The following is a 14723-nucleotide window of genomic DNA, read 5'->3' as shown; positions in this document are numbered from 1 at the left end:
TCCAGTTTATTATTCTTTCATATAGCGTGATCGTAAAAGATGCTCCTTGATAAAATCAGTTAATCTGTAGTCCCTGGTCAAGGCGGTGACCTCTTTACGCAACTATTTATATATACCCTTATTCTCAGAAATTCGCTGTCTTCGAGATGGCAAAGTCCGGTGAGATCCTCAGAGCGGTGGGAAACTTTGGACTCTTTCAGACGCTTATCGTCTTGGCCCTCAGCTTTCCAAATCTTTTACTGTCCGTATCCTTTGCCAGCATCCTCTTCATTGACTCTGACCCGGAGCCCCACTGTAACACTGGATCCTGGGGGCCGGTCCCAACCTGACAGAAGAGGAGCAGCTGAACCTGACCGTTCCCCGGGAGCCAGACGGCTCCCTCAGCCGGTGTCTGATGTACGCTCCGGTGACTGGACCCTGGGACTCCATCCGCCAGTATGGCCGTGAACCACACCACCGCCTGCCGGGACGGATGGGTGTACGACCAGACCCTGTACCAGTCCACCATAGTCACCGATGTAAGTCGCATAGCGAGACGTCCGCAACACCGCATGACAAACTTGTTTTTGACAATCTCTTAACCTTGTCATCATCACTCTGACAATATGACAGCAACAACACCCCATCTGATAATGGCTATGTATTCCGTCACAGTTTGACCTTGTGTGCGACAAGGCCCATTTGGCTGGGATCGCACAGACAGTCTTCATGGCTGTTATTCTGGCCGGTTCCTTCATATTCAGACCTGCTTCGGAACCGTGAGTGAAGTGCTTCTGGTGATGCCAGCATGCAGTCCATTTTCAGTTCATTGGCACATCAGTGAGGGGCCTAATCTAACATAGTTCTCTGTTCTGGGACTCTAGGTTTGGCCGTAAGACGCTAGTACAGATACCAGTATTCCTCTTGATGGTGTTCACTGTGGTCTCCGGACTGTCGTTAAATCTCTACATGTACCTGGCATCACAGTTCATGGTCGGCATCTCCATTGGGGGCTACAGAATCAATGCCAGTGTATTGGGTAAAGTATTTAAGCAAGAATAAATATCCTTCCTCAAAAGTGGATTAGACATGTCTTGCCATAGCATCTAAGTGATTCCTATAGCTACTGTCTCTCCTGTAATCCGTCCAATGTTTTCTATCCTGGCTAGTTTACAAGGCACTAGAAATGTTTTTTGTAGCTTCCGTATTTTAGATTCTATAATGTGAACGTTCTCAACCTCACTTTAAGTCGCTTTGGATGACAGTATCTGCTGTCATAAGTGAAGTCTCATTTCGGGCTGCCCTGGATCTATATTACCTCGATCCATGACAGCTCTCAAAATGTTTCTTGAAAAAATTCTGTTTGAAGACATGTGCTTATAACCTATCGTGTGACATGCTGTGTTTCGTGGATTCACCGTAGGAAAGGAGTGGCTGGGAATCTCCAAGAGGTCCCTCTTTCCCTGCATGAACCAGCTGCTGACGTCCATAGGCCAGTGTGTGACGGCTGGTCGGATGTTCGGGGTCCGGGACTTGAGGATGGCGCTATGTCTTATCGGGTCCCGTGGCCGTGGTGTTTATTTACATATGGTAGGTCATGCTTGCTCCATTGCGAATCGCTCGATTGACCACTGCAAGATGAGGTTCCCTGATCCTTGTTTTAATTTCAATAACAATGCTGTCATATGATTGGACTTAATGATATTTTGTCTTTGTTATTGTATATTTGGTCACCGTTTTTGTGGCAGATTCAAAGGTAAAAATGATATTCATTCCTTTTACAGATGGTTTTATTTTATCTATATTTCTATTTTACTCTTCCAGGTAACTAACTTAATCTGCCTCTTATATCAACTAGGTTCATTCTTGTACCTGCATGCTGGTTGCTAACCAAAGGAAGTCACAGAGAGGCCAGGCAGTGGTTACTGAAAGCTGCTAAGATCAATGGAATCTGGAATCTGTATGCTAGTTACATCTATTTTACCTAATTTATTTCAGATAACATTTTAAACTTGCTAGCTAATCTTGATTTGTGTTCCGTTTAGGCAACCATAGAGATGGACCAGGCCATAAAAAGAGAAGGAATCCTGACCCTGTTTAAGTCCCAATCCTGATCCTTCTCATCTCAATTTCTTGTTTAGTGAATCACCTTATATGTGTTCTCAATCAACTAAAGTATTGATTGTTTTTCGTTGGACTAAAGGTTTTCAACAAACCTGGGCCACTTCAGCCTCTCACTGAACGTGGGGAACTTTGGTCTCAACATCCTTCTGTTGCAGGTTTGGGCTCAGTCAGATCCCAGCACAGCTTCTCTGCTTCTGCATGCTGGAGGCGTTTGGAAGGAAAAAGTCCCTATTGTGCACCACCACCACTAGCAGTTTGGTCTGCTTTGTCACACTTGCCTTATCTCAAGGTGCATCCACCCAAAGCAATCCCTCTGTGTTGTCTACAAAATGCGACCCCAGCCCTAAAACCTCATGCCAAACTCACACCCTAACCCCACACCCACATCTTAAGACCTACCCTCAAACTTAAAATCGAACCCTAACACCCCTCAAACCCTAAAACCAAACCCCATCCAAACCCTTTAACACTGCTGTTGCCTCTTGCATTAGACAGGTCTGTGGTCATCACTGTCCTGGCGACCGTCGGCCGTTTCCTCTTCACGTGCTCTAGTTTGGTGTCCATGGTTTACGGCCAGGAGTTGTTCCCCACATCAGTCAGGTGGGGAGGCCCGAGTTCCACCACACTCCTTTCAAAAGCACCTTGAAAAGAGCAGAGACCACTCACTAACTATTGTTCACGAGCGAATTAGTGAGTGAGTGAAGAAGTTAACCCTAATGTTAAAAGTCACGCGGGTAGTCAATAAGTGGAGGGACACGCAAGCTTGCCGCTTGGGATGTATTGCACAATATCATAGAGGTGACACGTCTATGCCCTGGCACTCATGCACTACCAGAGTGACCCGGTCGTGTTCTGTTCTTTACAGGCAGCAGGCCGTTGGTCTGTGCTCCAAGATGGTCTGAGTGGCGGGCCTGTTGTCTCCGCTGCTATCGGTGTACCACTACTCCATACCTATCGTAGTGTTCAGCAATGTCACCCTGGTGGGTGGATCCCTCGCCTTCCTGCTCCCAGAGACCCAGGGGAGAGAGAGAGGCCTCTGGGAGCCTGCTCCCAGAGACCACAGGCTGAGGTCCAGAGGTAACAACTGATCCATAATCAATAACATGCCAGAAGGAACAACTGATCCATAATCAATAACAGGCCGGAGATAACAAATGATCCATAATCAATAACAGGCAAGAGGTAACAACTGATCTATAATCAATATCATGCCAGAGGTAACAACTGATCCATTATCATTAACAGGTCGTGTTCCAGAGGTTACAAATGATCCATAATCAATAACAGGCCAGAGGTAACAACTGATACATAATCAATAAAAGGTAGTGGGCCGGCGGTAACTACTGATCCATAATTAATAACAGGCCAGAGGTAACAACTGATCCATAATCAATAACAGGCCTTGGGCATGGGGTGAGAGCCACGGCAACCATATGGAGCTTGAGGGGGAATGCTCCGTGTGATATGAGACAGAATTCCCCTGTTTTTTACTTGGTGGTGATGGTGGTGCTTAGTGTGGAAATATAACATGGATAATATCAGTAGGGTGGGTGCCCCTTGCCCCCTAGTGGTGTGTTTCAGATTTTCTTATGTAGCATATATGTAAATGACCTCCACAGGCATTATAGTCGCCACAGTATCCTGTGTATAAGACTTATATCTTTCACACACAACTGTTTTTCGCACTAACTTTTAGCACTTACATTTATAGCTAACGTTGTCATGGTCTCCTTTCTCTCTCAAGTTGATGTTCACTTATAAATCTATACTTTCAGCTACATTGTTGTAGGCTGTGGTTATACATCAATCTAGGTGCACTTTCTTTATACCTTGAGCCAAGACATAAAATGTTATGATTTATTTTTTGGCTCTCACAGGATACTCTAAACCTTTAGCCCGGTCCTTAGGGGATTCTGCCGTTAAATGATCACAGTATAACAAAGCACATGACATTAGCTGAGGTCTTCCAACGTTACCCGGTTATACAATACAAACTTCTCCATCCCCTGTGGTTCCCATTGGGTGACCGTTATTTGAAAAGACCAATCACAAACTGCCGACACCCTCTCTAGGTTGAACCACAGGCGTGATTTGATACCTGGGTGAGATTGGCACAAAGCCCACTGGAGGTTCTATTGTAAAACGAGCACTAGGTATCCTGCTCGCCTTTGAAAAAATGGAAACTCAGGCACGCTGATTTGGAATGGGGCCCCATATGTCATCATAAGGGACCAAGCTACCTCCCCTTTCTCTGCCTTGCACCCCCAGAGAATTTGGCCCGCCAATGAGACAATGAGCTATGTTTGTGCGAGCGCCACATGTGTGTGTGTGTGTGTGATAACACACACTGTACACTTCTTTGTTATTTGGATAACCGTTCTGCTGTTGGTGTTATGGCGCATAACACGTCGGTTCTCACGTCTCTGGTATTTCCACAACGATACTGTAGTGGGGGTTATCTCAGCCATAGTTGAGAGGGAATTGGGGGAAAGGAACTTTGGCTCTGACTCCCTGAAGGACATGAACCGCCACATGGAGGAGAAAGGGATTGTTGCCCGCGATTGTCTCCCGCCGGAACCCCGCTGCCCGCTGCAGCGAGGCACCACCACTGCTAAGCACCACCGCTGCTAAGCACCACCGCTGCTAAGCACCACCGCTGCGGGGCCAAGGCACGGCGCTGTCCGCTGCCGAGCCGGTGGTGCCTCGGCATCGGGGCTCCGGCGGGAGACAATCGAGGGCAACCATCCCTTTCTCCTCCATGTCGCGGTTCAGTCTACTTCAGATTGATGTGGAAGTGGAGGAACCAGAGGTGTCGGACGGAGAACCTGACACAGTCGTTTGAGATTCAGAATATCGCCTGGAGGCGCACACAGCTTTTGGACGTGATAATATATATTATATGATATGGATATCTATTTATAATATGATATTATTAAGATATAGAGCTCCAGGACTCCCGCCGGAGCACCCAGAGTGTTCTAGAATATTTACAGACACATTGCGATACATCCACTGTAAACAGAGTGCATGGTACCCTGTCAGCAAGCTGTTCAGGGCCACACCCCCGACCGCCTCCTTGACCCGCCTCTCTCCTCCTCATTTGCCTTAAAGCTACAGACACCGAAATGGCTCATTTGGGGAAAGCTCAATGTGCCACTGGCTCGTAGTAGCTGTAATTCTGCACCATGGCTGAATTTCGGGAACGATCTTGAGCAAACAAGCACATGATCCACGAAATTTTAGTTGAAATACAACACAGAAGGATGTCATCTCAGTCATGTTTGAACTAACTATTCTCTGACGCTAATATGCAAAGCAATACACAGTTTATTCAGGAAGCCTGTAATACAAGAGTCAAGGTTAGGGCAGCTTCCTTATAGGAAGGCTGTGGAGATTAGGGATTGCAGTACCGCTCAGCCTAGAATTAAACACCAAAGTTATTGGTGTTCAAGGATCCTTCCTTATAATATTCTCATAGCTTATTATTTTCGATACATAATTTTACTGTTTTTGTATTTTGTACATGCCAATTATTTTACTGCCTTGTTAAGATTGTTCACTTTAATTTGCAAGACGCATATATCCCTTTCTCTTATTTTTCCTTTTTGAATATCAAGCCATATCGTTATGCATGGTCAAGGGACTTTCTAGGCATAGGCAACACCTACCCCCCAATATTTACCTTTATTATAAAATAAAAAATGCAAAACATTTAAAATAATTAAAATACATATAAATATATATATATGTATTTCATTTTTAGGTATTCACAGAGTATATGTGGATACCTATTGTTATTCTAAAGGTTGGCTACTAAAAATCTGTGAATTGATTCAAATTCAATCTTTGCTAATCTACAAATATTATTCCCCAAGTAAGCTTCAGAAGTAAGCAAAATCGACGGCCTCTATATTGCCATGCAGAAAGAGGCCATGACCCTGTACCCCTGTGTAAAAAATTGTGCGTCGATGGCTCAAAAAATTAGGTCACAGCGCCATTTCCAAAAAAATTCAAAGTTCCAAGATATGCGCTAATGCTCCATTTCCATCGAATGTCCTCGTAAGAAGAAGGCAGGAACTTGAAACTTGCCAGGAACACGGAGGACCTCTCCCTTAACACGTGTACATCATTTGTGTGTCTCTCTGTATGTCTAAAGGCACAGACACCCCAACAAGATTATCGGTCATCGGTCTGGCAAGATCGGTGCAGAAGTCTACTTGGTGTGTTCTCTGCGATCGGCCATCGTCAAAGCCGTCGGTGTTCTGGACACGCCGTCGGTGTTCTGGACGCCCCGTCTGTGTTCTGGACACCCCGTCTGTGTTCTGGACACCCCGTCTGTGTTCTGGACACCCCGTCTGTGTTCTTATCCGCTGATTCTACATCTCGAATCGGCCTTGACCAAATTGTTCAGTCTGACAAATCTGATTGGTGGAGCAGCTATGACGCTAGTGTGTTGACTTTGCAGTGATAAGGCCATTATGATTTATGTGATTTTTATTGATCCTTCTGAATAATCACAATAGAAACACAACAATTTAATTCAGGAAAACTCCTTGAGCCTGTCGTTGTTGTATCCATGACTTCACACATTTCTTTCTTCTTCCACAAGAAGAAGCCAGAGAACGACAGTATCATCCTACTTCGATTTTTCCGTAATGACAATAATTCTTCTTTACTACTCAACAATCTCTGCTGACAACAATGACGGACGATAGCATGCTCTGTGTTTTGGTCTAGAGAGATGTTCCGTCATTTCTGGGTGTTTTTTTTGGGCCACAGTACAGATCAGTGTGGCCTTCTGTGATGGAGACATTACGTCTCGCGCAAGCGCATAACGTACGCTCAAGTCGTAGTCAGTCAGGTGTTCTTCGCACTTTTTTGACCATGTCGGGGAGACGGGAGCCGACTGATCGGTCTACCTTTGCTGCCGACGATCAGCAGTTGGATTAGTGTGCTGTGTGTTTGTTTGTGTGCATTTGTGTGATGATGTGTGCGCGCTTGAGTGATCTCGTCTTGGGCGCCAGAATTGCTAGAAATGTGTCTGTTCACAGTACTCAGTAACACTGACAGGCTTATCACTTCTAACTACAGGAGATAAAAAATATACTCAGGCTTCAATTTCATTGTTGTCCAAAACGGTTAATCCAGTGATGCCCTTATTGTGTAAATTCCTGTAGTAACCATGGCCCTGGTGTCTCAAAGCATGATTCACAGTGTAATGTTAAACAGGATACTCAGGATATGCAATGCTGATTGGCTGAAGCAAGCCAGGGCCAGTCTGTACTCTACAAAGAAAGGACTTTCCATCGACTGTCTTTTTGCATGGTTGCAGCATCTGGCCTTTCCTGCTTAATGCTTGTTTTCCCTTTTACCTCTTATGAAACCTTGACCTCTTTGAAGATAATGAGCAAAAAGGTTAAACATTGATGGACTAGATTATGTAAAACAATCTTGTGAGTAACGTCTCAGAACATATGTTTTCATTCCGGGGACCATGGCGGACTTCGGAGAGATCCTGAGGGCCATTGGAGACTTTGGTTTATTTCAGAAGACTATACTTATAGCCATATGGATCCCCTGCTTTTTACTATCATTGACCTTCGCGAGCATCCTCTTTGTGGAATCAGACCCGGAGCGCCACTGTAACACGGAGTGGATCCTGGGGGCCGGTCCCAACCTGACAGAAAAGGAGCAGCTGAACCTGACCGTTCCCCGGGAGCCAGACGGCTCCCTCAGCCGGTGTCTGATGTACGCTCCGGTGAACTGGACCCTGGACTCCATCCGCCAGTATGGCCTGAACCACACCACCGCCTGCCGGGACGGATGGGTGTACGACCAGACCCTGTACCAGGCCACCATAGTCACCGATGTAAGTCGTAATGTGTTATAGCATTTGTGGTTTCGAGAAGTTATTTTTTCACAGCTCTATGTGGTTCCTACAGTTTGATCTAGTTTGTGACAAGGCGAACATGGTGGCGGTGGCCCAAACGGTGTTGATGGCGGGCATTCTTACTGGTTCACTACTGTTCGGACCTTTAGGAGAATCGTGAGTTTTATTTGTTACGTTCTAAGCTGTGATAACTCACGATATTACAATGATTTTTTTTGTGCCGATATGACATCTATCGCAAATCAATAAATATTAGGATAAAAAATATATATATATGTATCTTGTGTGGATTCCACTGAAGCCCTCTGAAGGACGATATCATTATTTCCTCCCACTTGGAGGACATTGACATTTGTGTCTTATAAAATACATATCTTTGAGTCAACATGACGATTCAAGTTTTGCGTTATTATTTATTCTGTATCCTTGTCTATGTATTTCACACATCAAGATTCATCATAAAAAGATATTGCTTACTCTCGAACACTTTGTTTTATCTTTATATTCCGAAACAAGCAATTTGTAAAAATTCTACATAAAAACGATGAAACCCATTTTTCTGCCAGGTTTGGCCGCAGACGGACCACTCAGATTCCAGTGATGTTCCTTTTTATATTCATGCTCACAACTGGCCTGTGTCCCAACTACTACTTATATCTGGCCTCCCAGTTCGGGGTGGGCGTGGGGTATGGGGGCTTCCGGATCAACTGCATCGTGCTGAGTGAGTGCAATGTATGCAATACATCTCTTTCTCTTCTCTTTGTAGTCTTCAGTCAGTTCAGAACCCAGTACAAATATAATGTAAAGGCAGATACATCAGTCTAACAATAAGTGTAAGTTATTCACCACAACCTTGGATGTGAATATGAAAATCTGTTAGTGTTCAGACAATTCCATCCAAAGACTTCAAATACAGAATAATGTGAAGCTGAACCTTTTCTGAAGCTGAACGATTTATTGATACCCCCCCCCCCCCCCCCCCCCCCCAACAGAGAACTGAGCTGCAGTTGAAAAAAGGACACAGTGCGGGTTTGAATGACACGTTAAGAAAAAGCTGTTTTCCATCCATTATTTCTTGGACCTTAGGCGCAAAACACCAATGGCCTTTGTCGACACACGTTGGATCTTAAAAGGTTTATGCTACGTGGTGGGCTACTGCCGGGTGAATATTGACCCACGAGCATGGCTCTCCTTCCCTGCAGCGACCGAGTGGATAGGGATAACCAAGCGCTCCCTGGGCTCGTGTGGGAGCCAGTTCTTCGGGGCTTTCGGGCAGGCGTTTCTGGCGGTGCTCATCTTCTTTATCCGGGATTGGAGGCTGGCTCAGTTTGTCATGGCGGCGCCGATGGGCCTGGTTGCTGTCTACATATGGTATGTATGGGTCACGACGTGCAGCAGTGGGAGACAGGGATCACAAGTAATGATGATTGAGGGGGCCCTAGAATATGAATCATACATCATTTATCAATGGGCTATTTGCCTTCATATTTTATTTAATTTCATTAAACAATTTAAAATTGTGAATTTACTGCAAAGTACATTTATGGTAATTTGCTTTACAACTTTTTTAGTCCAACAAATCTTTGGTTTTAAATTAAGCTTGGGAACCTTTATATATTTCACCTGTAAATATTTGAGTTTAAGGGAAATAATACAACAAATACATAGTTTGTTACGTTCTTTTCCTGCAAATGCAAGGGCTTTCATCAGTGGGACACAAGCTCTCACAGGCAATCACCATTGTGTTACCTCATTAGGCGCTAGATACCGACTCACCGGACATGTCTTGACAGGGATATCTACTAGATATTCACATTCATTCATAATAGGTTAAGTCATAACAGCATAATTATTGGGGGATATAGGCTTAAATGTAGCAAATAAAATATCACTGCCAGGGGGTTGCTCAGTGCTGCTTCAATGAAAGTCATTTCACCTTACTTTTGTAAAGGTTTATACCGGAGTCGGCCCGCTGGCTGCTGGACAGGGGGAGGACAGAGGAGGCCAAAGAGTTGATCCTCAAAGCTGCGGCCATCAACAGACGCACCGTTCCAGAATCCCTATTCGAAAAGGTATCTTGCAAAGGGTCATAAAGAAATGATAGGCCCACATCTAATTATCATCTTAAAAAGTGTATTTATCATATTATATCAATTTAGGTCTATTGATTTGACTTATTATACGTTATGTATCTACTTATTTACTTTATCAAGCATCATAAGATTGCATATTAGGTTAGCCTTCTTATTTATAACTAACTTTTTAGGCATTATATAAAGCCCCCTTTATCCTTAGAACTTGCAGATTTATATCGTTATGTTTCGAATTATTATCATATTTATTTATTTCTATATAAGATACAGATACTTGTAACTATTAATTTTCGAGATGGGGAATTCAATTTTTGCTACTGAAAATGTGTTTCTAATCTAATCTCATCTAATCCATAACAGATAGCAGTGAATAAGACAGTGGAGAAAGGGGGCATAAGGGTCCTTATCACATCACCTGTGCTTCGAAAACGCTTCCTGATCTTAACATTACCATGGTGAGTTGTAGTCGTAATCTAAATCTACAGTGACTTCAAAATTTTGGGATTCATTTCCTTGAACATCAGCGATTTATTTTATAAGAATTTGCAGTATTGGTTTACACAACTGTATAGAGTAAAACATTTAAATGCACTGTGGGCCCAATTTTAGATCATTCAAATTGGGGATTTTTTGCGTTTGTGGAGGAAAGTCTGGAGATGAAGTGTTGTGAGTTTGGCTTCAATTGAAAAAAATAGAGTTGAGGCCTTCAAAATTGCTGCCAAATCAAAGCATTAAAAAGTTTCTGCTCTATCGGGGCTAGTTTTAGTTTTATTTTCTATTTTAAATTGCAAAATGATACCATGTATTTTTGATTTGTTATTCTTCTTATTTTTTTAATGGTTGCTTTAGCGCTGTAGGCTAGCGAGTATTAGCATACAGCAGAGATGGATGAAGTTTGGCATAGGTTTGGATTTATGTGCAAAGTTTGGCACATTTTCATACATGGGAACATTGATTTCTTAGGAGGAAGAATAATTCTGGCAAGAACAATTGAGTCCTGCAGCTTTGCTGCCCGGCCCCTAATAATTATCTGTTTGTGTGCTGTTGTATCCCTTTTGGCCCTGTCATTAGAATTCAAAATCTGAAAAGAATTTGTCCTCGAGAAATAACGGAAATAAGCAACGTCAATAAGCGTTGTGTAACATGATAAAGAATACTTTTCCTAAATTCTTTCCTATCAAATCTTTTAGGTTTGCATTGAACCTCTCCTATTTCTGCCTCACGTTTAACGTGGGGAAGTTTGGGCTGGACATCTTCCTGACCCAGCTGCTGTTCGGACTCACAGAGATACCAGCTCATCTGCTGTGCTTCTGGCTGTTGGAGCTCGCAGGCAGGAAGTTATCCCTGATGTCCACCGTTCTGGTGGGAGGTCTGCTGTGCCTCTGCATCCTGGCTGTTCCCGCAGGTTACACACATTTCATACGGGACAGTGTAGGGGTGTTGGTAACACGTATGCAACACAGTTGGTTGCCATCTTCAACTTCACTAAATGTCTCACGCTCCACCTTTAATGACATTCATCTGTGTTCACTGTAAGGCGCTGTGGATAAGACTGTCTTCTTTAGTAATAAATCAGAGGTTTCTTTGAAGCTAAAGATGGAATATTTGGCTACATATGCGGTTCCTCTCTGTGGCATTCCAGGAAATGCCGTCGGTGTGACCGTGTTGGCTATCATGGGGCGGATCCTGATGAACTGGGCTGGGAGCGTATGCAACGTTTACATTCAGGAGCTGTTTCCCACATCCTCGAGGTAAGACAACAACACAACTTGAGGTCCTTTGAGTGGACCTCTGAGTTTTAGTTAGTTTTCCACTCCTACCCTATGTTGTGGTGATGATGAAGATGAAGGTGATTGATGTTGCTGAAGATAATTGTGCGTCGCTGATGATGGTGCTGATGAAGATTTGTGTTAATGATGAAGATGATGAGGGTGTTGAGTTACAATTGATGTGGATAATGATTACAATTGATGATGATTTATGATGACTACCATTTTGATGATGATGTTTTCAGACAAACTGCAACTGGACTAGGGGGCATCGCGACTAGAGTGGCAGGGCTGTTGGCTCCCCCACTCAACCTGCTGGTGGTGTACCACTACTCCATACCCATCGTAGTGTTCAGCAGTCTCACCCTGGTGGGTGGATCCCTCGCCTTCCTGCTCCCAGAGACCCAGGGGAGAGAGCTGGCAGACTCCACCGCACAGGCTGAGGTCCAGAGGTAACAAATGATCCATAATCAATAACAGGCCGAGGGCCGGAGGTAACAACTGATACATAATCAATAATAGGCTGTAGGTAACAACTGATCAATAATCAATAACAGGCCGAGGGCTGGAGGTAGCAACTGCTCCATAATACATAACAGGCCGACGGTAACAACTGATCCATAATCAATAACAGGCCAAGGGGCGGAGGTAACAACTCATCCATAATCAATAATAGGCTAGAGGTGACAACTGATCCATAATCAAATCTGTTTGATAAACAATGACAGGCTGTGGGCATGGGGGGCCACTGTGGAGCTTGAGAGGGAACGCACCGTGTGATATGAGACAGAATTCCCCCCAGATTTTTACTTGGTGGTGATGGTGGTGATTACAGTGGAAATAGTGGAAAATAATAGAGTGGGATAGGAAGCGCCCCCAAATGGTGCATTTTAGTTTTTCTTAAGGGGAATATAAATGCCCTCCACAGGCATTATATTCGCCACAGTTTATTATATGTTTGAGGCTTATATCTGCAAAGGGTCAAACATTTCATAAACTGGTTTGACCACTTTTATCATTTGAATTAATAGTTAACTTTATGATGGACTACCCCTATCTCCTATTGACTACCTATCCCACATTATTAAAAGCATGACCCGTCTTTCTGATTGCTAAAGCTGAATTGTACTCCCTCAAGTTGTTGTCCCATTATAAACGTATACCTTGATTGTTCCCAGCTGTGCTTGCTGTAGTCGTTTGTTGTAGGTCGTATAGAAGAGGATTCAAATCTAGGTGCACTTTGTTCCAAACAGAGAACTGAGCCAAGGCAACATTTAATGATTCATTTCTGGGCTCTCTCAGGATACTCAAAACCTCTAGCCCAGTCCTTCAGGGATTCTACGGTTAAATTCTCACAGTGTAACAAAGCTCGTTACATTAGCAGAGGTCTTCCAACATTATCTGTTCCCCTAGGTTAATACAAACTGGTCCATCCCCTGGGGTTCCCATTGGGTCACCGTTATTTGAAACGGCCAATCACAAACTGCCGACACCCTCTAGGTTGAACCAAAGGTGTGATGTGATACTTGGGTGAGATTGGCACACAGCCCATTGGAGGTTCTATTGTAAGGACTGTAAAAAAGCATCCTAACCCCCCAAGTTGCTTCCGTTATCAAGACCTTAACAGTGGGGGGTCAGAGACAGGGGTCTGGCAGAGAGGATGAGAACAGGATGAACCCCATTTACTGTTCAGAGCATATACTACAACAAAATGTATATAGTTTGTTAATATGTCACATATTAATATTAATATTAGCTAATAACGGCAGACAAAGTAAAAATGTGCCCACAATGTCCTGGTATCTTCCATATAATGGCACCCTAGAGGACTTTATAAACCGAGGAAATGTGTTTGGTTTGTTACAATTTTGACCTTTTCTTTCTTCATCTACTGAAATATGGCCGTCATGAAGATAAGAACTGATCCAAACATGCCTGAACAAACAAGCCATATAATGGCACCCTAGTCCTCTCTTATTTTTTTTTATTATTCTCATATAATTAAACAACAGATAGCAGCATAGCCTAAGCAATCAGAAAGACAAGGGCCATGCTTATAATGATGGGGGAGAGGTAGTCAATGGGAGATAGACTTAATAGGAGATAGGAGACCATGACAATGTTAGTTATGAATTCAAGTGCTAAAAGTGCAAAACCCAGTGGTGTTACCCCCGGTGAAATGTGTTTGGTTTGTTCCAATATTCCATTTTCTTTCTTCATCCACAGAAATATTGCCGTAATGAAGACAAGAGCTGATCCAAACATGCCTGAACAAACAAGCTCAAGATCCACAAAGCTCTAGTTGAAATACAACACGCAAGAATGTCATCTCAATCATGTTTGAAGTCATTATTTTCAGACGCTAATATGCAAAGCAACACACAATGAATTGAGGAAGCCTGTAATAAGCGGGTCAGGGTTAGGGCATCTTGCTTACAGGAAGGCTGCGGAGATTAGAGATCGCAGCACCGCTCAGCCTAGGATTGAACACCAGTCATTGGTGTTCAATGAACCTTCCTTATAGGTGATATCAGGTAAAATGGGCCATCAGGTAAAATGGGCCATTTAAGGTTTGGGGGTCCCAGCCCCTCTGGAATTTAGGGCCAATGACTGCAAAGGATTTCAAACTGTTGCCATTACTGTGCTTGACAAGTAATGGGTGATTTGATTGGTTTATAGTTGCTATGGTGGGCAGGGCAATACTTCAAATCTAGACTGCACCAGAAAGCTGCATGGTAAGTAGCCTGGCATACCAAATCTAACTCAACTACTATAAGGATGATACAGCTATAATAAAACGTACATACACATAAAAAAAACTATGCATAATATGTGTCTTGATGGCATCCATCACAAACGATGCTGTTA

General features: G+C 43.6%; 1 protein-coding gene and 1 pseudogene across 1 annotated transcript; both read left to right on the top strand.

Moving 5' to 3' along the window:
- The first annotated feature begins 75 nt into the window (after window positions 1-75).
- Window positions 76-6938, top strand: LOC130387287 (solute carrier family 22 member 13-like; annotated as a pseudogene).
- Window positions 6939-7597: 659 nt separating this feature from the next.
- LOC130387500 (solute carrier family 22 member 13-like) lies at window positions 7598-14723 on the top strand. Its single transcript, XM_056596614.1, has 10 exons — window positions 7598-7972; window positions 8046-8149; window positions 8560-8714; window positions 9196-9364; window positions 9945-10065; window positions 10447-10541; window positions 11277-11491; window positions 11729-11837; window positions 12101-12307; window positions 14082-14723. The coding sequence occupies exons 1-10, from the start codon at window positions 7598-7600 to the stop codon at window positions 14155-14157; spliced, it is 1626 nt and encodes a 541-aa protein (XP_056452589.1). The 3' UTR covers window positions 14158-14723.

This window comes from Gadus chalcogrammus, chromosome 8, assembly GCF_026213295.1.
Source record: "Gadus chalcogrammus isolate NIFS_2021 chromosome 8, NIFS_Gcha_1.0, whole genome shotgun sequence".
NCBI lineage: Eukaryota > Metazoa > Chordata > Actinopteri > Gadiformes > Gadidae > Gadus > Gadus chalcogrammus.
Note: the sequence above shows the minus strand (reverse complement) of the source record. Positions and strands in the feature narration are given on the sequence as shown.

Excerpts from the sequence above, each read along its gene's own strand:
- LOC130387500 (XM_056596614.1), top strand. The coding sequence starts at position 7,598 with ATGGCGGACTTCGGAGAGATCCTGAGGGCCATTGGAGACTTTGGTTTA. Across the intron at positions 8,715-9,195 it reads GATCAACTGCATCGTGCTGA|CGACCGAGTGGATAGGGATA; the intron begins GTGAGTGCAATG and ends CCTTCCCTGCAG. Across the intron at positions 10,066-10,446 it reads CAGAATCCCTATTCGAAAAG|ATAGCAGTGAATAAGACAGT; the intron begins GTATCTTGCAAA and ends AATCCATAACAG.